Below are 25619 nucleotides of genomic sequence, written 5' to 3'. Positions count from 1 at the left end.
CTAAGCAATAGGCTAACCTTAGCTTCAATTATATCATGCATGATGCAACAACAGCACGACCTATGCATGCAACACATGCATGATCAAGTAATGTCTTTGTTCCTCAACTCCATGATACCAAAGTAGGGTGTGCATGTAGTACGGCTGCAAAGATATAAGTGATATTACTATTACAGGTTTTCGTTACAAACATGTAATGTTACCTTCAGCTTTAGCCAGAAATCCCCCCTACGCTAACAGAAATGAAATACGTTTCATGTCAAAAGGAAAAAAATGGTAACCTGAAGTGGCCTGCGTTCAACACACCAAGTGCCAGAAAGGAGCTCTTACCATGAATGGGATGGCAGGCTGATGCCTCAACACACCACCCACAGGCCTGTGGGAAAGTAGCCTTGGCAGAGAGACCCCGGAGTTCATTGCTACCCATAGGCATGCTGTTATGGCCACCCCAGATCATGCAGCTTTGACAATCGCCCAGAGCTGCACATAAGCCAGGGCAGCTACCCGGGCGGAAGTTACCAGAACGGCAATCCTGCACAGGCCAATGGCAAGGAGACATGATGATCCTGCTGTAAACTGGCATATATGATAGCAAATATGTATACAACAGCACTAAATGTACGGTGTTCAATCTTTGTGAATTCACCTAGCACATCTGACCTACAGTTTCACATCAGAAATTTTGGTTAATAGTTCAACAAATCAGATCTCAGTAAAAATTCTCAAACTGTGAAGCATATAGAAAAATTGGGTGTGACAGAGGAGTCCTAGGGGGAGTATATTATATTTCAGACCTGCCAACTTTACAACTTAAAAGATGCTATAGTCGAAGGCAAAACTGTGCTAAGATTGGTGAAAAATGCTAAAAACACTTTGATTACTCAAGATGTTGATTTTTCATTAAAGACTTACAGACTTGGTTCTGTATGGATACTGTGAACAGACCCTCTGCTCTATCGTCACAGCAATTATGATCTGTGTCACAGACAAACTGGAATGTTCATGAAGTTTATTCATGAAATATTCATGTAATGGTGGCTAAAATATTGTTTGCCACTTTACACTGATACTATGCGTTAATGTTGCTGCTGCATGGATAGATCCATATAACTGTTGGGTCTGAAAAATTGCTCAGCAACTGTATTTGCATTTCTTTAAAATCGATTTTGCTCAAAACTAGATGGAAATAAAAATAATTAAATATTATAACAAACACAATAAACAAAAATAATTATTAAAAATAAAAATAAGAAATAATTGGTGTCAATATGACAATGTAAACAATGTTTAAAAATACAACATTTTATGATAAAGTAGTAAATGTTGGCTGTTATGGTCAATTTTATCTGGTCAGCACAGTCACTTGAGGAGGATTTGCACTTTGCTTTGAATTGTAGCGTGTTCTCTTTCTGCAACACTGTATCCAAATATGCTCAATCACGTGAATTTTATTTTTGGGATGTACCTCTTGGCTGTAGGAACTATTTAGGGATCTGGAACTAAGTTCTTTGTCAAACACTAACTTCCCCCCTATGAGGCCCAGTATGCTGCAGAGTTTGTGAGTTTTACTAGAAAGCATACCTTGACTTTTCTTCGGTCCAGACAGACACCAGAGCCACCACACCAGGCACAGGCAGGGTTGGCCTGGCAAGCAGTCTCAAATCTATGGCTGCATTATTAAAGGTAAGAAATGCGAAGGCAAAAAATATTTGAAAACAATAAACTGACACAAGGCAGAGGTAAGTAATTTAGTTTTTCTAAATAACACAGAACAATGAATTCTTCTATATGTCAGAAATTTAGGTAATTACTTCAAGGCAGAAATTCCATAAAATAATTATTCAATTTATTTAGTTCTATTTTTCAAAGCAAAGAACTGTTGTGTTTTAGAGCGCAGCTCTTAAGCTCTCAGGCGTCCGTTCCTGCAACGAGCATCGGCATCAGCGTCGGTGGCGCAACCGAGCAGACGAGCACAGCTAAAGATGAAAGAGCAAACACGGAGCGAGAGATGACAGACACTAGTTGCGAACGGCAGAGACCAATGAGAGCGGCCCCTTTAGTGACATGCGCGTTGGAAACTGCTGGCATGCGGACCCGCCCGACTGCTCATTTCGTACTATTGTCTGCTCACATCATCTTTCGCTCACGTTTCTTTCGATTGTCATGGTTTGCGATTTTTATAATCTGATTGTATGCGGGATGCAAATTGTTTAGTACTTTCTAGAAGCCACGCGGGCACCAGTGATTACATTGGAACTTTCAACAAGTCATGTATAAAAGCCAGTGGGCTTGACCCACAGATCAGATTTCTGTGGATCACTGACTTTGCTCGCCGCTATTCTTGTTACCGAGTGTTACTTGTTTTACTAGGCACAAGTTCACCCAATAAGAAGTTAAATTTGTAACTCACAGTTTCGACACTGTGTCGTTCTTCACTGTCACTAGCACACGACATTACAATCATAATACAAAATAGTGCCAGCCAATTATTTCTAAACAATGAGTGATGCAACCAGCGGAAGTCCTTTGTCTGCCACAGCTGCTAAACTAGCTGCCCGAGCAGAGGCTTAACGCCGCCACCGAGAAGGTCCTGTTGTTCAGAATCAAATTCTTGGCCACAATATATCGCGAATCCAATCCATCTGAATAGCTGCGCTCAAAATTCGCACGAGTGAGTATCGTAATCGCCGGTGCATTTTTTGCTGTAAGGTGACACTGCAAGTCAAGAATTTCTTGAGTGAGTTGGCATTGAACCTTAAAGTGCATGCACTAAACTACTTGAACAAATATAGGGAGGAACAATGACACTCTGTGAGTGTGTATACCTTCTCTTTGTATCACTTAGCACTTATACATAAACATTTTCAGTGAAGCTCACTCAAAGCATAAAGTATCTTCCATACATTAAGACACTCCTGATGTGCAAACACATATCCCATCTACTTCTGTTCACTAGCCATTGGGTAATTTGTTTTCTTTTAATTTTATCATATTCAGAAGTCTCAGAAGGTGTCTATGTTTTTGAACAATTCATTTATTTGGAAGTTTGATAATATTGACTACAGATAACTAATTTAGAATGCACTTCAGAAGTCAATGTGACGCAAGTTGACTCTATATAGATGCAAACATGAACTGAAAAGCCATTTCAATGTAACTCCATTATTTTTTTGAAGTAATTGTAATGTAATGCTGTTACAGTAATTTAGCCACTTATACCTTCAGGTAACATAAAATACAATTTTGTCAATTTTAGCAAAATACTTAGTACTATAATTATTCATGTTTAAGAGGCAATTGTGTCCATATGCCAATACGCAATTCTGGAATTCAAAACATGTACTACTCTAATGGAATCAAACGTGTCAATCTAGGCTTAACTAATACGCATACTTTTGTTTCTACAACCTTCAGATTGTGCTAACTGGCATAATTTTGGTTCCTATTCTTAGACCAGAATTCATGCCGTCTTTAGCAACCAAATGCATAGCAGCGTGACAGTGCACACTCACATATTGCACTTATTGGGTGTTCTACTTTAATAATTAATTGTCGCGTCTCAATCCACGAGTATAGTGCACCAAATTTTGTAGCCAAAGCATGGCACACACATTTATATTTGAGTGCATCCAGGCATCTGCTTTCAAGCAGGAGAGCTAGATCATTTCAATTTTAGAGGCATTTACATTAAAGATCTCGACAGGCAATTTGAAAGCACCAAAATTAACACAAGGCAGTGTACCCATCTGAACAGGTTATCTCATATTTGTTGGCACTGCAGCTATTAAAATGACCTCCCTGAATGAGCAGGCAATCACATGCCATGTGATTCAACAATGGCAACAGCCATGCGATTAAAAACTGGGAGCCTTCTTACTTTTGCTTTACTGGGCTTCCCAGCCTAGTCGCCATTTTGTTGAGTCTGCGTATGCATGCAAGATTAGCCCTGAGAGTGTTAGCCAACACCACTCATAGCCAAGGCGTAGCATATGGAACATCATTTTGACCACAAGCATCATATAGTACTTAAAGCTCAGGAGCAGGCAAATGGCCAATAAGCACTCGTATGCTAGCTCCTGGCATCAAGACTGTCAAATTTGAGACCCTTGCTATGCAATGAGCAATAAGAATGAGTGGATCCAAACTGCTCAATACCGAAGTAAATTGCACAAGAGGATGGTGTTGCAGTAGCTTAACCCTTTCCCTACCGCGCAAAAAGAAGAAAATTTTACCAAATTTACCAGATACTTTCTTTCACTTCGTTTGTAGAGCTTTTTTTTTTCTGAGTAAAATAGCACCATTATTTCATTTCAATGGAGTTCCTTTATTTCACAAATTGCAAAAAAAGATAATTTGAAGAAGGCTTCACTGCATGGCTTTAGTGTCTTGCATAAAAGCATTTTGCAGGGCTTGAAACACTATGAAAAAAGAGAATATGAACAAAAAATAACCTAAACGGTGCCAAAACATGTACATGAATAGTGGCTAAATTTCCACAGCTCATAAAGGAGTTAGTAGGCTGTCTTCATGTTGTAGACTCACGGACAGCCGTAAGGTATGCTGGTTTATCTACAGAATAGTCATCATCAGACTCCTCAGATGAGAACACATCCCTTTTCATTTCTGTGCAAAACTCTACAGAGCTGTCGTCTAATGAGGAGTCATCAAAACACATTCTTTGCCTCGTTTCGAGGAGGCAGCCATGGTCGTCACTGGTTACATTGGTACAAAATTTCATAAAGACTATACTCGTCAAGGGGGGGGGGGGGTAAAGGTTAACTGGTAAATAAATGCATACACAATGCGGAACATGTAGGTTTGGATCCCCGTTGTATCAGGTTATCTTTTTCCCCACTTTTATTTCCTTTTACAATATTATTTTTACATTTCTATTAAATGTAACAATTGATTTCCCCTACGATTTCTCTGGTATCATTGTCTGCTTTTCCGTACGATTGTGACTAGCAAAAACACTAACCCCTTCGATCCCTTTATTCTTCTTGCTCATTGTCAATGACAAGCTGTATGTGTTCTAGCTTGCAAACAGCAAGCATGTCACCAGAAGTATATAATTACAGAGTTCCAGTGCATTGCAGTGCAAGCCCATATAATTTCTGATCCATGTGGTGTACAGTAATGTTTTGTTACCCAATATGCATGCAGCTTTTGCTTCCAACAGTTTAAAGTAAAAAATCACAGTAATGAAGCTATATTATTATGCTGCACACACCAGCTAATCTTGTGTACTGTGGTTACTGAAGCATCATGTACTACCACATACAAGAAAAAGAGAATGTAAGAATCATGCTTCCACCCATTTTCTTCTATAGGGTAGAGCTGCCAGAAGTAGAACAGCTTTCCATATGTTGTCACACATGATACGAGGCATGAGAGGCACACAAAAAAAGAGAATGCAAGATCCAGGAAAAATAAAAAGCAAACACTCACCGAATGCAGGCTCCAGAGGCTGAATCTGAATAAGCGTGTGTAATAGTGGTCGGTAAGAGAAAAGCCCAGAGGTCAGAGGACATGACTCCTCGGTAGCCTCCCAATACCAGGAGAGTGTGACCACGACGGAGAGCCATCACGTGAGAGTACACACCGGGACACCGATCACCGCGGCCATGACCTTAAACATTGTAAAATTAAAAGATGCATGTGTAGGCGCTTACAGGGTTAAGGCAAGCTCCATTTCCTTAAATAAGGGCAGAGACAAAAAAATTTGCCCAGTGAAGAAACCATTTCAAGTATGTACTGCCTTTCTTTATTTTTTAGCCACTCAGTAATCGCTGCTAGCATTCTGTGAAAATGTTTATGTAAGCCTAAAGGAATTTTTGTTTTCCTTTTTACAAGCACCAAATCACAAGTTCCTCAAAGTGTACCTTGTTACAACCATGAAATATCAAGCTCTATGTGTGCAAGTGCTCAAACCATCTGCCTTGTTAGAAGTACTGCCCACTGTGAGAAGAATGCCATTCAGTATGTAATATTTTAGGTAAGACCAATAAAAAGTTATAGTAAGTGCTACAGAGGACTGTTACACACGAGTTTCAACTCAAACTACATTGATTTGCTGAACTGTCTGTAACATTGCTCAGGCTTTCTCAACAAATTATAAAATGCTGCTGATATAAAGCACAGCCTTCCTCAAAACAGCCCTACCTGCATTAACAAAAATGGTACCATTGATTCTCTGTAAGGTAACATTGCCGCATGAAGCAGATGGTGGAGTTGATGAATATAGTGCTTTGTGGCGCAAGGGCTAAGTATGACCAAAGAGCGCCAGGCCAGTGATAATGAGTTAGAAGTGAAGCGATGAAGTACAAGCAATAGATTTGACGGGGCTGTAAAGGGGCCTAAAATACGGTCGCAGTAAAGAGTGTAAAAGTTACATGTAATACAATTATGGCAATGACTATGAAGCATGCCAAGGACATGAAAGATACATTGTGAAAGAATTACGATATACTAAAATTTGTCAGAAGCAAAAAATTTTCAAAGAGCACTACTGCCTTAACAGAGCCCTTGAAGCACAAGGACCTGAAAGCTTGTGCTACAGAAGGACTACTATCACAGCAGCATCCTCTGGAGAGAGGATGCGCTACGAAACTATCGGGCTATTTACATGAAAAACAACATCGTTCAAGAAACCTAGGACAGCTTTGATGTTAAAAAGTGGTTCTTTACCAAGAAGCATAGCAGGATGGAGAGGGATACAATAGCGGTATGCTAGAGGGAAATAGTTTCTTCTCTCTCTTTTGGCTTTCTGACACTCCACAAACACGTGGAGTACGGTGAGCCTCTCACCACATCTACCACAGGTTGGAGGTTCATTGCCAGTCAGTAGAACACTGTGAGTACCATATGTGTGTCCTATTCTGAGACAACAGGACAGAACATCAGTTCATCGTGTTTTTGTAATAGAGGGCCAGAAACCTAACTTTGGCGTAATCAAGTGAAGCTTATTATTTGTTTCATTGTCCCATAAGTGTCGCCCGTGGATTCCCAGTTTCATTCGGAAAAATGGCTTGAGATCTGTGGCAGTAATAGCAGCAGTAGGACTAGCAGCTTGAGATGTAATTGATGTGGCCATTTGGTCTTCCAGCACATTACCCTTGATACATCTATGGCCAGGAACCCAGCATATTATCACATGCCTATGCAATGAATAAATATTGCACAAGTATGAGTAAAGCTGAATGAAAACAGGATTTTTGTGTTTTCTAAAGAACATCAGTGCTGTTATGACACTTAACGAGTCTGTGAATATTACTGCTTTCTCCAGTTTCAATTTCCTTGTGTGTTCAACTGCAGACAGTACTGCATAGGCTTCTGCAGTAAAGATACTTGTATAGGGGTTTAATACACCTGATTCAGAGAAAGAGGGACCAACAGCCACGTAAGACATGCCAACATGCGATTCTGATGCGTTGTTCTTGGTAATTTTGTTATCATTCATCGATTCATATACCGTCAAGAAAAAATGCAAGAAAATCCTCTCCCTTCCTCAAAACCCTTGATTAAATGCTAGCATACTAGCCAATATGCGGAAACTTGACAACCTATATAAAAAAACTAAAAGGCAACCTTTTAATGTCGCCCTCTCTGCACGATACAAAAAATTTTGCAACGCACTCAACAGCAAAATAAAGAATGCAAGGAAGAGCTACTATGAGCACAAACTTGTGTTGAATTCCAATGGCGGAGTCGGAGCAGCCGACGAACTCCGCGAGCGAGCACTCGACTCTGGCGTAGAGCAACGCCTCCAAATCCGCGAGTGGAACACAACCTGCGCCGCCGGAGCAAGGCGGAAGCGGAACTTCTATCGCCGAGTTACCCAGGATACCTTGCGTGTTGTCATTTTCTTCCGATGTTTGCTCCCAGCACCGCAACACCGGCCACTTGTCTCTTCAGCGCCGTTCCCCTGTTGTTTTTTAAAAGTGCTGAATGGATATCTCGCCAAGCGTGCAGCAGCTTTTGCTTCCTCGCGAGTCGTGACCAGTGGCGCCTCCCAGCAGACATACGTGGTAAAGGAAATACGTCACGCAGAGTTCCGGTCCACTCCGCCGATTTTGGCGGAGCATCTTTTTCTGCTCCACAGAGCGACTCCCGCTCTGAATCCCCTCCGACTCTCTCATTGGAACACCTTACTCCTGCCCTCACTCTGTCATTAGAACAAACTTGCTCCGAAACAAGCAGAAAAACTTGCTCCGACTCCGCCATTGGAATTCAACATTGGTCAGTGTGGCAGTAACTCAAGACAAAAGTGGCAAGTTTTAAATTCTTTTTTGCGCAGAAATGAACAACTCTCATTTATCGATACCATCACAAACAATCACATTACATATGATCAACCATTTAAGATAGCAAGAGCGTTCAGTGATGCTTTTTTTCCAGACAAACCAGTCATCAGTAGCCGTCCTTTGTCACTGACTCGTGTACCGCATTCATTTTTTCTTTACCCTACAACTCCCCATGAGGTTCTTGATGTCATTCGCAAGCTCAAAGTAACCAGTGCCGGTCTTGATAATATTCATCCTGGTAACATAAAACTAGTTGCTCATCTCATATGTGATGTTTTGTTTTATTATCAATTTAATATTCAGGACTGGCATTTTTGCATTTGAGCTAAAACGAGCAAAGGTAATTCCAGTTTTTAAGAGAGGCGATCGTTCGTTACTAACAAATTACTGCCCAATATGTATACGGTCATTCTTTAGTAAAGTGATTGAAAAGTTGACTGTTACTCAATTAACCAATTACCTGTCTAAATTTAATATTCTTTCCAATTCTCAGTATGGTTTTTATCCTGCCTATTCGACCGACCTTGCTCTTATCTCCCTAACGGATCGCTTAGGGAAGGTATTGATAACGGGTATTTTGCTGGTGCAGTTTTTATTGATCTTACGAAAGCTTTTGACACTATTAACCCTCACATTTTGTTTTAAAAGTTGGAAGCTCTAGGCATAACTGGACCAGCACTAATGTTACTACGAACCTATTTGCAGGATAGACATAAGATAGTTGACATTTCTAATGTTTTTTTTTTCCGAAGCTAAGGTTACTAACCTAGGGGTACCACAGGGTTCTATTCTCGGACCTTTATTATTTTTAATTTAAATTAATGATCTGCCTGACTGTCTAACATCCTCACACTGTGTATTGTACGCCGACGACACAACCATTATTAACTGCGATAAAAATATTTCGTCCTTGGTTACTAAACTCAATAATGACTTGGCTAAGGTTACAAACTGGTGTATAAATAATAATCTTGTTATTGATCCCTCGAAAACCAAGTTTATTGTATTTAATTCCCCCAGAAACCACCTTGTTCAGTTCCATTGCTGATTCTTGGTTCCCATTTAATCCCTTCTAGCACTCATTGCTCATTCTTAGGGGTAGAACTAGACTATAACTTCAAGTTTCATTATCATGTCTCAAATATTAAAAAGAAAGTTGCTTACAGCATTTGGTTACTGATTAGAGCCCACCAATTCTTTAACTGTTCTACACTTGTCTCGCTATATTACGCTTTTATACACTCACACATTAACTAGTCGTAAATATGTTGGGGAAATACATATAATACTCACCTCAATTTACTTCAAACTTTGCAAAACCAAGCAATTATAATAGTCACCTCTAGTCCCTATAATGCTAGAGCTCTCCCATTGCTACACTCTAATAACATTCTGTCTGTCAAAGAAACTGTGTTGTATAATCTGGGTATATTAATTTTTAAGTTATTGAATAATGAAGTTCCTGCATCTGTAATTCCTAAAACGTGCCTGATAAACGCTAATGTCACTAGATTTGCTTTACACAATAATCTCATTTTACCTCAGGTGCGCACCAACTATGGCAAACAGCGAGTTCATTTCGCAGCTTTTTCATTTTGGAATTCCATACCACTTTGCGTCAAAACTTCGCATTCAACATCCATATTTAAAAAACATCAGAAGAATTTTCTTCTAACAGAAAATATTTAACATTAACTTTTTTCTTTTCTTTTTTTTCTTCACCCTTATTACTTCAAATATTCTGCTGTTCTGATACCTTTCTTTTTTATTAATAGTCATGTGCATTTTGAAGTTTTTTTTGTTATTTCTATTGTTGTATTTATGGTCCTGTATATTTGAAATTATTTTTTGTATTGCATGCTTGGGTAAAATGTTTTGTCCGTTACTGTTAAATTCACTTCATTTAGTTTTGCTGCATTTGCTCCTTGCAATTGTATAATTTCCTTCGTTAGATTTCTTGTAACTAACTCCTAATCTTGTTTTGCATTCTCCAGTACTTACTTTCTTCCAGGTTTGCTTATACATGATTTTAATATAGTTCTATTTGTTGCTTTAGAAAACACATATTTATAAATAACAGGAGGTCCCAATACAATCATTGACTATGGGACCTCCTTCTGTATATTATTTTATTTTATAACCTGTCATCTATAATGAATAAAATCAATTTCAAATTGGTGTAGAATTCAAAACAAGAGTACTTTGAATGGAGTTCATGGAAATGCATTCGACTTTCCAACTCTGGTGCGTATTTTGCAACTGTTACAAAAGATATACCACATTCAATTACCTGCCACTCCCATGGCAGTAGCTGCTTCACTGGAGGCATCAAGCGATGTTCGAAGGATGGGACATCCATTTCCATGCTAAGCTCCCTTACACGCAGTGAAAAAGACCGTCTCACAGAGGGTCAATTACGGAAAAGTGCAGTGCACGTCAAATCATGAATGGCTTTAGAACACGGATGTTCAAGATTAGAGTGCACCTTAGGGAAATATGTGAAGCTGATGTATGATCTCTGCAGATGGAGTGACCACTCCTTTGATTCTACATATAAGCTTTCAATGGGGCTTGTTCTGAAGGTGCCTGTGGCCAGGCGGATATCCAGATGGTGGACGGGATCCAGCATCTTTTGTGCGCTCGGGGCAGCAGAGTTGTGTACTATGGCATCATAGCCTAGCCATGATTGAATGAGGCTCTTGTAAATATTCATTATACATTCCCTGTCGCTACCCCATGTTGTGTGAGATAGTATTTTCAGTAAGTTCATTGTTTTTAGACATTTCGCTTTGAGATATTTTATGTATTATTTTAAGTATTACACCTAGAAATTTGTGCTCTTTGTTGATAGGTATTTGTTGTCTAGATAGTTACACGCACGGATCTGGAACCAGGCCTCTCTTTCTTGTAAAAAGAACACAAGAACTTTTGTGGGGGTTCACTTTAAATCCATTTTTTTCTGCCCACTCAGACACCTTGTTCAAGCCCTGCTGTACTTGCCTCTCACACACTGCAAGGTTACAGGATTTTAAGCCTATTTGAATGTCGCCCACATACACAGAATAAAAAATGGCTGGTGGTAATGAAGCACAAAGTGTGGTCATCTTAACTATAAAGAGTGTGCAGCTGAGCACGCCTCCCTGAGGTACACCAGTTTCCTGCATAAATGGACGTGAAAATATGTTGCCGATTTTAACGCGGAGGGTACGATTGGACAAATAGCTTTCTATTAGGATTAGCATATTGGTACGGATGCCCATTCCTGACAAGTCTCTCAAGATTCAGTAGCACCACGTTGTGTCATATGCGTTCTCCATATTGAGGAATATGGATAAGAAAAACTGTTTGGGTACAAATGCGTCATGGATATTTCTCTCAATGCGCACAAGGTGATTGGTTGTGAATCTCCCTTCTCTGAATCCACACTGATAGGGATCAAGCAAAAGCCAAGGAAATGTATGAGCTGCCGATTAAGCATGTTCTCAAGCAGCTTACAAAGGCAACTTGTGAGAGCTATTGGGCAGTAACTTGCCACCAACCTTGCTTCAAAATTGGGACCACAATCGCTTCTTTCCATGCGGGTGGATGATATCCGGCAGCCCAAGTAGTGTTCAAAAGCGCAAGTAGTGTCAGTTGTGCATCAGTATGTATGTTCTTAATCATGTCATACATTATTCTATCAGGTCCTGGTGCAGAGCTCTTGCATGCGATCAAGGCAGCTCTCAGCTCGGTAATACTGAAAGGATGGTTATATGGCTCGTTCAGTGCACATTTACAATCAAGTACAATAATTTCTGCTATTTGTTTGTGTTTTAGGAATAACTTCGGATAATGGATGGCGCTGAACACACGTTCAAAATGCACTCCAGGAGCATCGGCCTGCTCTTCCAGGCTATGTCCTTTATCGTTCACCAAGGGTAATGGTTGAATTTGCTGTGCCTTGAACATTCTTACACCATCCCATAATTTATTCTCTTGTGTGTAAGAAGTGATACCTCATAGAAACCTCACCCAGCTTTCTCTTTTTGCCCGTCATCGTGTGCACCTTCCTTGTGATTTCATATGCTTGAATTAAATTAGATTCTCCACATTTGGCAACCAACTAAGTGTGCCCCATGCCCTATTCTGCCTCTCTCAAGCTTCTTTGCAATCTTCGTTCCACCAGGGCACACATCTTCTGCATGAAAGACCCTTTGTTTGTCGTATGCCCTTTTGTGCTGCATCGATAATAATATGAGTAAAGTATGATACGGCATCATCTATATTAGAATAGCATAAAAAATCTTGTGATAAATAAGTAACCTCAGCATAGTGAAAGGAAAATCAAGTTGACTGACCACCTCTAGAAGGCAGTGAGAGTCTGTTGGATAGGAAATGGTTGTATTATATGAACTTCTCTCATAGAGAAGTCTCCTGCGACCTGCACTCATTTTTATCCAAGACTGGTGACGAGCTAAAGCCCAGAAATTATCTTCTTGTTGAGAAACATAAAGACTTCATACTATTTGCCAAATCATAGAAAGTAGTTTTTGTTGATCCAGTGATGAAGAGAAAGTCCTCGACCATTCCTTTTCAACTTTTAAAGGTGACAAAGTAATTTCTATTGTGCTTACGTACATAAGACAAAATGTGATGAAGACCTAGTCCTCCTACATTTCCTTTCCACTCAAGAAAAAATTGCATGGGGGCATTTATGCTCAAGATCAACTGTCGTTACTGAAGTAGGTGTACTAATGAACTTTGTTGTCTCCTGCATTGACGATACAATAAGGCCTTCTATATCAGGTGGCGAAGTGATGCCACCACAATGCTGTTTAACATCTGTACGGAAAGTGGACCAATCGGCGCAGTGCATGGCAGATGCAGCAAATAGTACAAACAACTTGATCTGCCCATATACTGGCGTACGGTCAAACCTCATACCACCAATTTCATCTTTCAGGATACACTAACCTATCATCTTGTGATGACCAAAGTGTTCATTTGTGTACACTATGGCATAACTACGTCCGGCGTATGCTTGACCTAGATGACAGCAACGAATAGATTTGTGTGATACTGAAACTCAGTTGACATGTTTTTGATTATCAGCACCTACCCACCTCCTAGACAAAGACTTGACCTTTTTTACCTATCATCTTTGTTGCAAATTTCCACAGGCCATCATAATGGTACTGGAGACTTCAATGCTCACCATCCTCAGTGGAAAATTGCTGCAATGAACAGCCATAATGGGAGCTTGAGAGATTTCATGGACAAAAGGGTTTGACCATTATCAATGACAGATTTCCCACCTACATCCACAACACTTCTTACAGCAGCTTCTTAGACCTCACGTCTTTATCTCAAAGCTCCCTGCCCTGTGTTAGCTGGTGCTCAGACATGGAAAAACAAAGGAGCTCATGGGTGTATTACTGTGTACATACATACTCTTTATTACTACATGCTATATTTCAGAGGCCTACTTCATATGTAATCACATCCAGATTTATTTCAGCAGCATATGTCACCCTTACTTTTGCCATTAGTACTAATGCCAGTATTCATATACTTATCCTTTTTGGTATTCCTTACACATTTTATAAGAAATTGCAAACTTAATGCAATCTTCAATGAACAATTGACATGTAATTTGTTTGCCATTTATGATCATAATGGCAAACGATGAGCTGCATGCTACCAGGAATTGGGTATACAGTAGAACCAGTGCAATATCTTTTCATGGGGCCATGTGACAGAACATAGTGCCAAAGGAACAGAGTATCCAAACATGTTGTTAGCATCATGAGAATCAGACTTTGGAGACGTTTTAACTGAGAAAACCTATGATTTAGAAACATGTTAGTGGAGTCCTATTGTAAAAAGAGTGCTACTATACTTGCAGAACATGCATGTACCAAACAATGAGCTGCTTAGTAGATAAGGTTTCAGGTAACTTGTGCCAAGCCTTAAAAAAAACGCAGATGCGCACTAGGCAGACACAACCAACACAGTGTCATTCACTGCCATCTTGCACAATTCAAGCATTTTTTTTTTCTGTGATTCTAGCAGTTTTATAAACAAAAATTATTTAGCTAAATTTTTACCCACTGTCTTCATCAAAAACCTCAGATAAAAAAAATTGTAGACCTCATTAAAACCTTCCTAATCAGCTGCTTCCATCAATACAACTCTAAGAATTTTAATTATTCCAAGCTCAAACAGAAAGCCACAGATTAAATAAAGTGTCACATGAGTAAGTGCTTACAAGAAGTGATGTTGACGCTTTCAAACATGTTTCAACTAAATGATTGCTTCTGCACATAGACAGCATGTACTCATAAGCTGTAAGTGACAGTCCTAGATACAAGATGGCAGTCATAACATCCTAATTTTCAAAGATAATTTATGTGCTGAAGTGATGCCACCATGCAAGATAGCAACAGACAGCGCATGGCAAATCTTTAAAACATGTCACCTTTTTTTCTACTGACAGAATGCAGAAAGGGCATGGGGGTGTCTTTGTAGTGGATGGTGATGTGGTCATGGCTGCTGCCTTCTATGCATTATTTTTGCTCACAGCCTATAGATACGTTCAAGTTTTCCCTGTAGCATAGATCTTTCATTCAGACCTTTTTTCACAGCATAAACATTGCTGTATGCAATCATCTAGTCATGTGGAAGGTTAAAAACCTCATTTACTCCCTTTACAGCTTTATAAACTTTTAGCCCCAATAGCTATCTTCGTTAAAACCATTTAATGAAATATTTTTCAAAATGCTTTACAACTTTTGCATTGAAGATTTCGTGCTTATGTTGTTACGTAAGAGGTTAAATAGTTTCTCTACTCTAATTAGACATTTGCTGCTCAGCAGATCAGTGAATACTCCACAGGCTTTATTCACAACCACACTTAACAGGCTGCTCCAAGGAAGCATTGCCCAACTTATATTTTCTTTTGTTCATTCACCATGAATACTGAATGTCATTACTCGAATTTGTGGTAGTTTTGAATACACATTACTTGAGCATAGCAGCCATTTAATATTTGCAACAAAGTAAAAGCTGCATATTTCTAATGTGAGGTAGCATGTATTCATCTGATACTCTCAAATCAGCGGAGGATAGCTATTAACTTGGCACTGTAAGTTGATATTTCTTCAGCCAACAACCCATGCAAATGTGCCATACCATCTGGAGCACATATTTGGAGCAGCTTTGACCTAATTGCTTTTATATAGTTATTACTGAAAGTCTTCCAATAGCTTACTGCACCCATTCGTAGCAATTGCTACAAAGGAAACCCGTACAGGTTCCTCGAAAGAAAAGCCTTGCAGTTGAAGAAAAATTCGTCCTGGTCCGGGACTCGAATCTGGGACCACCGCCTTTCCGGGGCAGCCGCTCTGCCATCTGAGCTAACCAGGCGGCTAGCAGATGGCAGAGCAAAGTCGAATTTGTCAACAACTCGAAGCAAAGGCACGAGTTTGGCGTAATTGTTCTGCAGAAACTCGCAAGGTGGAGAGAAGTAATTAATAAAGGGAAAATCAGACATCCACCTGTTCGTAGCAATTGCTACAAAGGAAACCCGTACAGGTTCCTCGAAAGAAAAGCCTCGCAGTTGAAGAAAAATTCGTCCTGGTCCGGGACTCGAGCCCGGGACCAACACTTTTCAGGGGCAGCAGCTCTACCATCTGAGCCAACCAGGCGGCTAGCAGATGGCAGGGCAGGGCCCTTTATTAATTACTTCTCTCCACCTTGCAGGTTTCTGCAGAACTATTACGTCAAGCTTACTGCAGCTTAATGTTGACAAGGTTATAAAGTGTAGCAGCTGAAATTTACTATTTTGAATTTTTCGAAAGCACATTCACGACCAAGATCTTGGTGTGCAGATTCCAGAGCCTTCCTTATTTATTTGACAACTACATTTTCTGAATGCAGCTTTTCACAGAAGAATCACCTTTAACCTTTCATAAATATGTAACAAGAGTGCAAAAATTGTCTAAAATGGCTGTACTGAAAAATAAAGGGCCCTACCTACTATGTCATGTGCGATGCCAGAATGGAAGTACAAATGCAACTGGCAATACATGCAAGGGTAAGGGCATCACATGATGGTGAATGACCATTTTCTTGTTGATTTTAGAGCACTACTCTTAGGTGGCCGTTCCTGCGGCGAGCATCGGCGTCACTTGTATCCGAACGAACGAACACACAAAAAGTGGCAAGAGAGAAAAGGCACGAGGAGAAAGGTGTAGAGGAGGGTGCAGCAGAACCATGAAGTGAAACGCAAAGGAGGGTATGGTGAAAGGGTGAGGAGGAAAGGAGTGCCAGTGGTGACCAGGCATGTGGCGAGCGCGGAAACAAAGTGCTGGCATGGGCTTCGGACCAACTGCACATGCGCAATTTCACCTGTGGTTCCGCCGCCACCGCTAGACAATGTGCTCCATGCAAGCTATGCATTCCCATGTTCACGCTTTCTTTCTGAACATGTGAGGCAACTGGTGGATATGTTGCTAAACGAGCTGCTCGAGCAGAGGCTCAGCACCGCCGCCGAGAGCACCCTTTTGTTTAGTGTCAAATTCTTTGCCACTGTAAAGGGCGGTTTATTCGGCTCGTAGAGCAGCAGCGACAAACTCAGCACCAACAGGTAGGGCGCAGCCAGTGAACGAACTGGGTACGTGCCACGCGATGGCAACGGGGCTTTTCAGCCTGCCGATCTTCTTCGTCGCAATCACCCCCGGAATTGACGAGTAGCCATCCTGGCAACCTAGGAAGAGGTGGGCGGATTGTAATACTGCTTCAGCCGGTCAATGTGCACAGTCTCTCGCCCCCGACGACGCAGATCCGAAGATGGCGATACGGGTTCGACCACATAGTTCACTGGTGATGTTTGTGCAACCACGCGGTAGGGCCCGTGGTACTTCGGGAGGAGCTTGGACGAAAGGCCAGGAGCAGCAACAGGCGGGACCCAAAGCCACACGAGTGAGTCGACGGGGAAGGGGTGAGGGGAGGATTGAGGTCATGGCGTCTTTTTGGCGGCACTGTTGAGCAAACGTCAAAGAACGGGCCAGTTGTCGGCATTTCTCAGCGTGCTGAGCAACCGCAGAAACAGGTGAGCATTCAGCAGGGTCCAGCCGGTATGGGAGAACCGTATCAATGGTGCAGGAGGGATGGCAGCCGTAAAGCAGAAAGAATGGTGAGAATCCGGTAGTGGTTTGAGAGGCAGTGTTATATGCGTAAGTGACGAACGGAAGTACAAGGTGCCAGTTGGAGTGGTCAGATGCAACATACATTGATAGCATGTCACCAAGAGTTCTGTTGAATCGTTCTGTTAAGCCATTGGTCTGTGGACGATAAGCAGTAGTAGTGCGGTGAATAATTTGGCCTTCAGATAGGAGTGACTGCAGGATATCCGAGAGGAATACGCGGCCCCGATCGCTCAACAGTTCACGGGGTGCGCCATGGCGGAGAACGAAGTTGTTTAGAATGAATGAGGCGATGTCTTTTGCTGATGCGGCAGGCAAGGCGGCGGTTTCAGCATACCGTGTCTAATGATCTACGACGACAACAATCCATCGGTTGCCAGCACTAATAGATGGAAGAGGCCCGTATATATCAATGCCGACACGGTCAAATGGCTGAGCTGGGCAGGGAAGTGGTTGGAGAGGTGCGGTGGAGAGATGCGGGACACATTTGCGTCGCTGGCAGGCAATGCAGGAGCGTACGTATTTGTGGACGAAGGTGTACATCCCTCGCCAATAATATTGTAGGCGAAGCCGTGTGTAAGTTTTTGACACTCCGCCGTGACCACACTGCGGGTCAGAATGAAAAGGGGAGCAGAACTCTTGTCGTAGCTGGCGAGGCACTACTAAGAGCCATTTGCGGCCGTCACTGTGGTAGTTGCGGCGGTATAAAAGTCTGTCTCGGATTGTGAAATGCTGCGCCTGTTGGCGCAACGCTCGAGGTGCCAAAGTTGCCGGAGGATTGGACAAAAAGTGGAATATCATGACGATCCATGGGTCTTTTCGTTGCTCCGATGCCATGTCCAGGATGTCAAGTGGTGAGATGTCATGTCTGTCGGTAGAAGTGCTGCTGTCTGAAGTAACTGGGGAGCACGAGAGGGCATCGCCGTCAGCATGTTTGCATCCAGAGCGATAGACGACACGGATATCATATTCCTGAATTCGGACGGCCCACCGAGCGAGGCGGCCCGACGGGTCTTTTAGGTTGGACAACCAGCAAAGAGCGTGATGATCCGTCACCACGTCAAAGCATCAACCGTAGAGATACGGACGAAATTTTTGAAGAGCCCATACGATAGCCAGGCACTCTTTTTCTGTCACAGTAATTAGCATCAGGTTTAGTGAGGGCACGACTGGCATAGGCGACTACTTATTCGGCATTAGTGTTCTTGCGTTGTGCGAGCACAGCACCAAGGCTGACACCACTGGCGTCAGTGTGAAGTTCTGTAGGTGCGCTTGGATGAAAATGGTGCAAGACTGGTGGAGACGCGAGTAGGTGACGAAAAGTCGTAAAGGCATCATCAGAGGCTTCCGACCAAGCAGAAAGTTCGTTGTTGCCTTGGAGAAGTTGGTTTAGTGGTGTGATCACAGTAGCGAAATTGCGAACGAAACGTCGAAAATAAGAGCATAGGCCAATGAAGCTGCGTAGTCCTTTCAAGTTAGTGGGCTTCGGAAATTCGGATACGGCGCGAAGTTTAGCAGGATCAGGAAGAATGCCTTCTTTGGAGACAACGTGGCCTAATATAGTCAGTTTTCGAGCTGCAAATCGGCACTTTTTTAAGTTAAGCTGGAGACCAGCATTCCGGAGACAGGACAAAACTTGATGTAAACACCGAAGATGGGTCGGAAAATCAGGAGAAAAGATGACAATGTCGTCGAGGTAGCAGAGGCAAGTATGCCACTTCAGGCCACGTAGGATGCCGTCCATCATGCGTTCGAAGGTGGCGGGCGCATTGCACAGACCAAACGGCATTATACAGTGAATTCATACAAGCCGTCTGGTGTTACAAACGCGGTTTTCGAACAGTCAGCATCAGCCATGGGTACCTGCCAGTAGCCAGAGTGGAGATCTAAGGAGGAAAAAAACTCCGCTCCTTGAAAACAGTCAAGTGCGTCGTCAATACGTGGAAATGGGTATACATCCTTTCGGGTAATCTTGTTAAGCTTTCCATAATCGACGCAAAATCGTATGGTGCCGTCTTTCTTTTTATCTAGGACGACTGGTGATGTCCGAGGACTACTAGAAGGCTGGATGACATCGCGATTGAGCATATTATTCACCTGGTCATTGATAACGCGTCTTTCAGTCGCCGATAGTCAGTAGGGACGCTGTCGAATTGGTGCATGGCTCCCAGTGTCGATAGTGTGCGAAACAGTCGTTGTGCGGCCGAGTGATGTTGCTTGGCAGTCAAAAGAGGAAGAGAAGCCTTGGAGCAAGCGAAGAAGTTCGTCGCGCTGCGTCGTCGTAAGGTCACTGGCAATAGCTAGCGTAAAAGAACGCGGCAGTGACTGAGGAAGCGATGCCTCGAGAGCAGCAAGATAAGTGGAGTCGTCCATCGTGTCAAATATTGAAGATGAGGTCAGTGGCTCTGCTCTGCCAAGGCTTTCACGGCGGCGTAAAGTAATTGGTTCAGCCGATGGGTTCGAGATGCACATGAGAGAAGCGCCAGCTTTGAACTCGAGGACGGCAAATGGCAGTGGTAGTGAACGGCGGCGAACTAAGAGTTCAGACGGAGTGAAGAGTACTGTGCCGTCATCTACAGATTCGCAAGAGATACTGACAAGAGTGGAAGACCAGGCAGGTATAACAGTGTCTTCTGAAACAGTGATTTTGCGACAATGGTCCTTATGGTCAGCGATAATATCAGTCGAAAACTGAAACAGCTCGATTTCAGCACAGGCACAGTCAATGATCACATGATGTGTGGAGAGAAAGTCCCAACCTATTATGACGTCGTGTGAACATGATGGCAACACAATGAATTCTATGATATAGAGGACCTCCTGAATTACAACACGAGCTGTGCAGGCGCCGGATGGCTCAACGTGCTACGCGTTGGCTGTTTGAAGAGACAGTCCAGAAAGCGGCGTCATCACTTTTCCTATCTTGCGGCAAATACGGGCGTCTATCGCTGAAAGTGCAGCGCCGGTGTCGACAAGTGCTAACATCAATGTTCCTTCTATTGCGACTTCAATAACGTTCTTCGGGAAAGTGTGAGGCCTTATACATTTCGCTGGCACCGCAGTTCGCGCCTCCTGAACTGTGATATTTAGTTTTCCTGGCGCAAAGGGCTCCGCCGCCGGTGCATGGGGGAAAGCGAGCAGCGGCGAGGAGAAGGTGAACGGCGAGCGGCGGAGAATGCGGTGTCGATGGCAGAAGGAGATTCAAAGGCATCCAAATAGTTGCGGCGCTGTTGGAAACGTGGCGCATACGGACGCACATTGTTCGGGACGTTTGGTGTAAGAAGGCGGCAGTGACGTGCCACGTGTCCAGCACGGCCACAGTAAAAACAAATCGGACGGTTGTCTTCCGTGTGCCAATGGTCTTGAGGTCGTGTATAGTGCCCCAGTGGACGGATTGGAGGGGATACGGGTGGGCGCAAAGGTGGGCTAAGGGGCCGTAGGTCTGTGGCGCAGGCCTCATCGCGACTTCGGCGTACGTCAGGGGAGCGGCCGTCAGAGCCTGCCGAAGAGAAGGCGAAATGTGGTCGGCTACCTGCTCCTTGATGACAGATTGGAGAGCGGGCGCCAACGGAGTACTCGGCTGGCCGTGTGCAAGTGGAATCAAGGAAAGCTGACGAGCCATCTCTTCACGGACGAACTCCTCGATCTGTAGCAGCAGCGAAGTGTTATCCGGGGAAACAGCCAAGCCCGACATTGAAGTGGCCTGAGGTGTAGACTGGCGGGTGGCTACGTGTTGTTTGCGCAGTTCGTCGAAGCTTTGACACAGACTGACGAGTTCAGAGACTGTCGAAGGATTTTTCGCCAACAGCATCTGGAAGGCATCATCTTCAATGCATTTTAAAATATGGCGGATCTTCTCGGCATCAGCCATTGTGACGTCAACGCGGTTGCAGAGGTCGACAACATCTTCTATATAGCTGGTAAATGTCTCCTCGCACTGTTGCGCACGGCCACGCAAATGTTGCTCGGCGCGCAGCTTGTGAACTGCGGGGCGCCCAAATACCTCTGTCACGTTAGTCTTGAAGGCCGTCCATGTCGTCAGATTACGCTCGTGGTTGCGGTGCCACACGCTGGCGACACCACTCAAATAAAACGACACGTAATTAAGTTTTTTGGTGTCGTCCCAGTGGTTGTGGATGCTCACCCGGTCGTAGTCAGCGAGCCAGTCTTCTACGTCATGGTCTTCGGTATCACTGAAGATGGGTGGGTCGCGTTGCCGCAATGGGCCGGGGCAGACCATGGTAGTCACCGGGGCAGCGGGTTGTGGTTGTGGTGGTCCTACTTCCGGCATTATGAAGACGGGCTGCAGTGTCCGATTACGAAGTTCCAGACTTCTGGTTGTACCCAGCAGCTCCACCAATTGTAAAGGGGGTTTATTCGGCTCGTAGAGCAGCAGCGACAAACTCAGCACCAGCAGGTAGGGCGCAGCCAGCGAACGAACTGGGTACGTGCCACGCGATGGCAACGGGGCTTTTCAGCCTGCCGATCTTCTTCGTCACACCACAATATATTGTGAATTCAGAACACCTAAACAGCTGCACTCAAAATTCGCATTATTAAGTACCGTAATCATCAGTGAAATTTTTTAAAGCGAAGCTTTTTTTGCCTCTTCCTTCGACTTTCCCATTGCTGCTGCTGCTGCTGCGGCACACACTGCGTCCGGGGGGGGTTCAGAGCGTGTATATAGATGACAGGCGCGAGCAAGAGAGGAAAGGTGATGGGAGAGACGAAAGAAACGCGTTAAATGTGCGCAATACCCTCTGGAGCTGCCTAGCAGTCACCACAATGGCTGCTTGGCAACTGCAATTATCTGTGACTCGCCTCAGAAGCATTGCAGAAACTGCAGCGCTTCCCTTTCTACTAACGTGTGAGGCCAAAGGGGACACAGAACTGTAGAGAGAAGAAGAGAAGAAGGAGAGGAGAAGAAGGAGAGGGAGGAGATGAGGCTGTTTCCACACAAGAGAGGGGGAGGTGACGTGAGAAGGCAAGGAAACCCCACTACTATACGACAGCGGTTGCGGGTACACAGGATAAGCTTAAGTTCAAGGTACGGTACAGTACGTTGCTGCTATTTCTGAAAAATAAACGGCATGCAAATATGTCAAGCGAGCAACTTATGTAGGGCGCGCAAAAGCAGAGCCGCATTAATTATAGCGTACCGCAGGGTCCAGGAGAACCTACAGAAGTGGTCGACCGTCAAATCAACACTTCTGTACCCGCCGCATTAGCTTTACGGCTATGGCATTACTAGAAGTCATAGATTTGATCCCAATCGCGGCAGCTGCATTTCAACGGGGACGAAATAGAAAACGCACGTGCACTTAGATTTCGAGACACCTTAAAGGACATCCAAACTAATCCGGAGTCCGCCACTACGGCATGCCTCATAATCCGAGTGTGGTTTTGGCATCTACAGCCCCATAATCCAATTCAAGTTTAATACTTCTGCCACAATGCAATGTGCCATGTGAGGCAATGACAATGTTCAACCATTTCAGAGGATATAAAATACGGCATACAACAACGCCTCAAGCAAACACCTCTCCCTGTGTGTTCTGTGTACTATGCAGACAAACAGCAATGGTGCACACAAGGTAACGTTTAACATAAACTCACCACTCTCGTGTTAGCCTAAATGTTGAAGAAATTAAGCTATAGCCGTCAACATCACCGCTAATTATCGCCAATCAAAGCATCCAGCACGGCAAGCTTCGCTAACATCAATTCCCACAGCACGTGGGATCTGCATATTTTTTTACTAAGAAACTTCTAGAAGAACTATACAAAGACCTCATGCCAAGAAGCACCCTAAAGAAAGATACGAAGTCAAGCTAGATTATTAGGAGTTTTTCTGAAATGACAAATGTGTATGCCAGAAAATAACCTAAAAGTAAATATGAAAGGCAGGTCACAGATTGTGATGACTAACAAATGTTAATTATTCGCTAACCAAGTTAGTGAAATCTGGGACACCACATAATGATCATATCGTCACTGCTACAGTTTTAACACAAGAGAACCTGAAAATGACCCCGTGGGGCTTCTATTTAGATTTTTGCCACTAATAAGTAATCTTTTTGCGCTTAATGAATGCTGCAAGAGTTCCAAAAGCATGATGTGCCAGCACAACCCAGTAAAGTGTTTTAATTACAGTGTCCTTCTAATTCTGTAAACAAAGCAAGGATGCCAAGAAATCACGTATAAAGATTCAGCCAGTCAACAACAGATCAACACCTATTTCCAACCTGCAATCACAAACTTTACAGCTATAGCCTACTCGCTGGTAATGGAGATAACAAAATAGCTGACTAAATTATTACACCCTTGACTATTGTTCAGTATTTCTCAACTTGATAGCACTTCACCCAAAGAGCGTTCCATTGCTTCAACAAAAGAGAGGATGTAGAACTAGAATCTGGATATTAATTAGAAGTATAAATTTTTAAATTTATATTGTTTTGGATTTCTCAACTTAATTAATAAAGAAGATTCTCAAAAAGGTTGGTTGCTATCTGTGCTGTAAAACAGAAGAAAATTACCATTTTGCACGTGATGATGGCATGCACATGCCAGCAAGAACACCCATGAATGCTGTCATCAAAATGCAGCCATGAAGCACAAGAGAAACTGAACTTGGAATGAATGTCCTTGTTCGAAAGATAATTCTTTGCACTTTTTGGCTTAAAAGACCTATCGAGGCTGCAACATGACTTGCAGAAAAAGTGCTAGAAAAACGTAATATTTTCAGCTGCGGCGAGTTGCGATTAAGCTCAAACTGAAACTCGGTTTGGTGGGAAGAGAACAAAAAAGAACAGGTATATTTTCAATTGTGGTGAGTCCGGATTGATTGGCAAGCCAATAATGACACTCAGATTGGTGGATCATGCTTGGCAAATACTCAGATTGGAATTGGTCCTGGTTGATGCTGCCAAGTCCTCACAGCCAGGACCCATCGTCCAGGCTTTAACAGAGACGTTGCCAAAAAGCTTATGCCTATTTACAACAAGCTTAGTAAGCCAGGGCTTCTTGCCCAATGTTCCAGGGTGTAGATACAAAATGCAAATAAATCATCTAATGCTTTAGTGTGAAAAAGGTGCCTGAAGACTGAGTTGGTGTCCCTGGGAATGGTGGAGACTGCAGCAGCCTTGGCTGTGCTTTAGTTCGAGGGTACAAAGCATAGAGATAATTTTTGAGAAGCTGGAGCTGTATTATGAAGTGCAGACAAGGAAGCATATTGAGCAAGTTACTAATACAAGCATCTTACAAACACAGATAAGGGCTGTTGACAGGTTTAAGATGGAAGGAAACAAGAGATAGCTTAAAGCAGTTGCCGCTGAGCAATGCCGAGTACAAGACGAGGGCCCAAAATATGCAGCAAAAGCTTTTGATTGATAACAATGGCCTGGGAAATTAAGTAGCACACTTTGAAATCTTTCAAGTTTATTTTTCTCAGTTCGCGCTTTTCACCCAAACTCACCATTCAGGAAAACTATACTTTGCAAGCCACACTCGCAAAACGTACTTTAATGGTGGTTTCTAGACTGGAATTTAACAAGGAGCATGACTACGTACTTCTTGAATTTCTAAGTTGCTCCAAAGAGGAAGAAAAATCCGATTTCTGACATACATTGAAAACAAGAAAGTAACACTTTGTTTTCAAATTAAGCAATATTTATGAAAAATATATAAAATGGCTAGCTGTGCTTACCCTGTACTAACGAAAATCGACAAAGTGTCTATTCAGAAGAAATTATTATATATTATTTTTGAAATTATAGCTTTCTTAAGCTGACACATTCAATTGCACAATGTGATGACCACTTATTTCTCGCTTACTCAAGAGTAATAAAATTTGAAATATATTCTAATGGCAGTAAGTTTATTGATCCTGAAAATTTTTTATCAATATCGGCGCACTGCTTCAGAAGTTGACCCTTCAGGGTACCATTCTAAGCTGACTGCAATGAAATTTTGGACAGTATCAAAAGCCTAGTTGAAGTTAGTGTAGATATAGAGGAGGCGCCATGCAAAATTTTATGTTTGAAATATGATCGAAAGTGTAATGAAAAGCTTGCAAAAATTGACATTTTTGATACCGAAACTGCAAAAAATCCCCACTGTTACTGCTTGT

At 42.7% G+C, this 25619-nt stretch overlaps 1 protein-coding gene across 2 annotated transcripts in view; it reads right to left on the bottom strand.

Annotated features, from left to right (window-relative positions):
• The window catches only part of Megf8 (multiple EGF like domains 8), a 222782-nt gene that overhangs the window by 169798 nt on the left and 27365 nt on the right, over nt 1–25619 (bottom strand). For both annotated transcript variants that reach the window (XM_070539750.1, XM_065441347.2), the window contains exons 5-7: nt 5449–5629; nt 1582–1669; nt 331–532 (exon numbers count right to left, since the gene is read on the bottom strand). In XM_070539750.1, the coding sequence (XP_070395851.1) occupies nt 331–532; nt 1582–1669; nt 5449–5629 (471 nt within the window). The remainder of the gene's footprint in view (nt 1–330; nt 533–1581; nt 1670–5448; nt 5630–25619) is intronic.

The sequence above is a fragment of the Dermacentor albipictus genome, chromosome 1 (genome assembly GCF_038994185.2).
Source record: "Dermacentor albipictus isolate Rhodes 1998 colony chromosome 1, USDA_Dalb.pri_finalv2, whole genome shotgun sequence".
Classification (NCBI taxonomy): domain Eukaryota; kingdom Metazoa; phylum Arthropoda; class Arachnida; order Ixodida; family Ixodidae; genus Dermacentor; species Dermacentor albipictus.
Note: the sequence above shows the minus strand (reverse complement) of the source record. Positions and strands in the feature narration are given on the sequence as shown.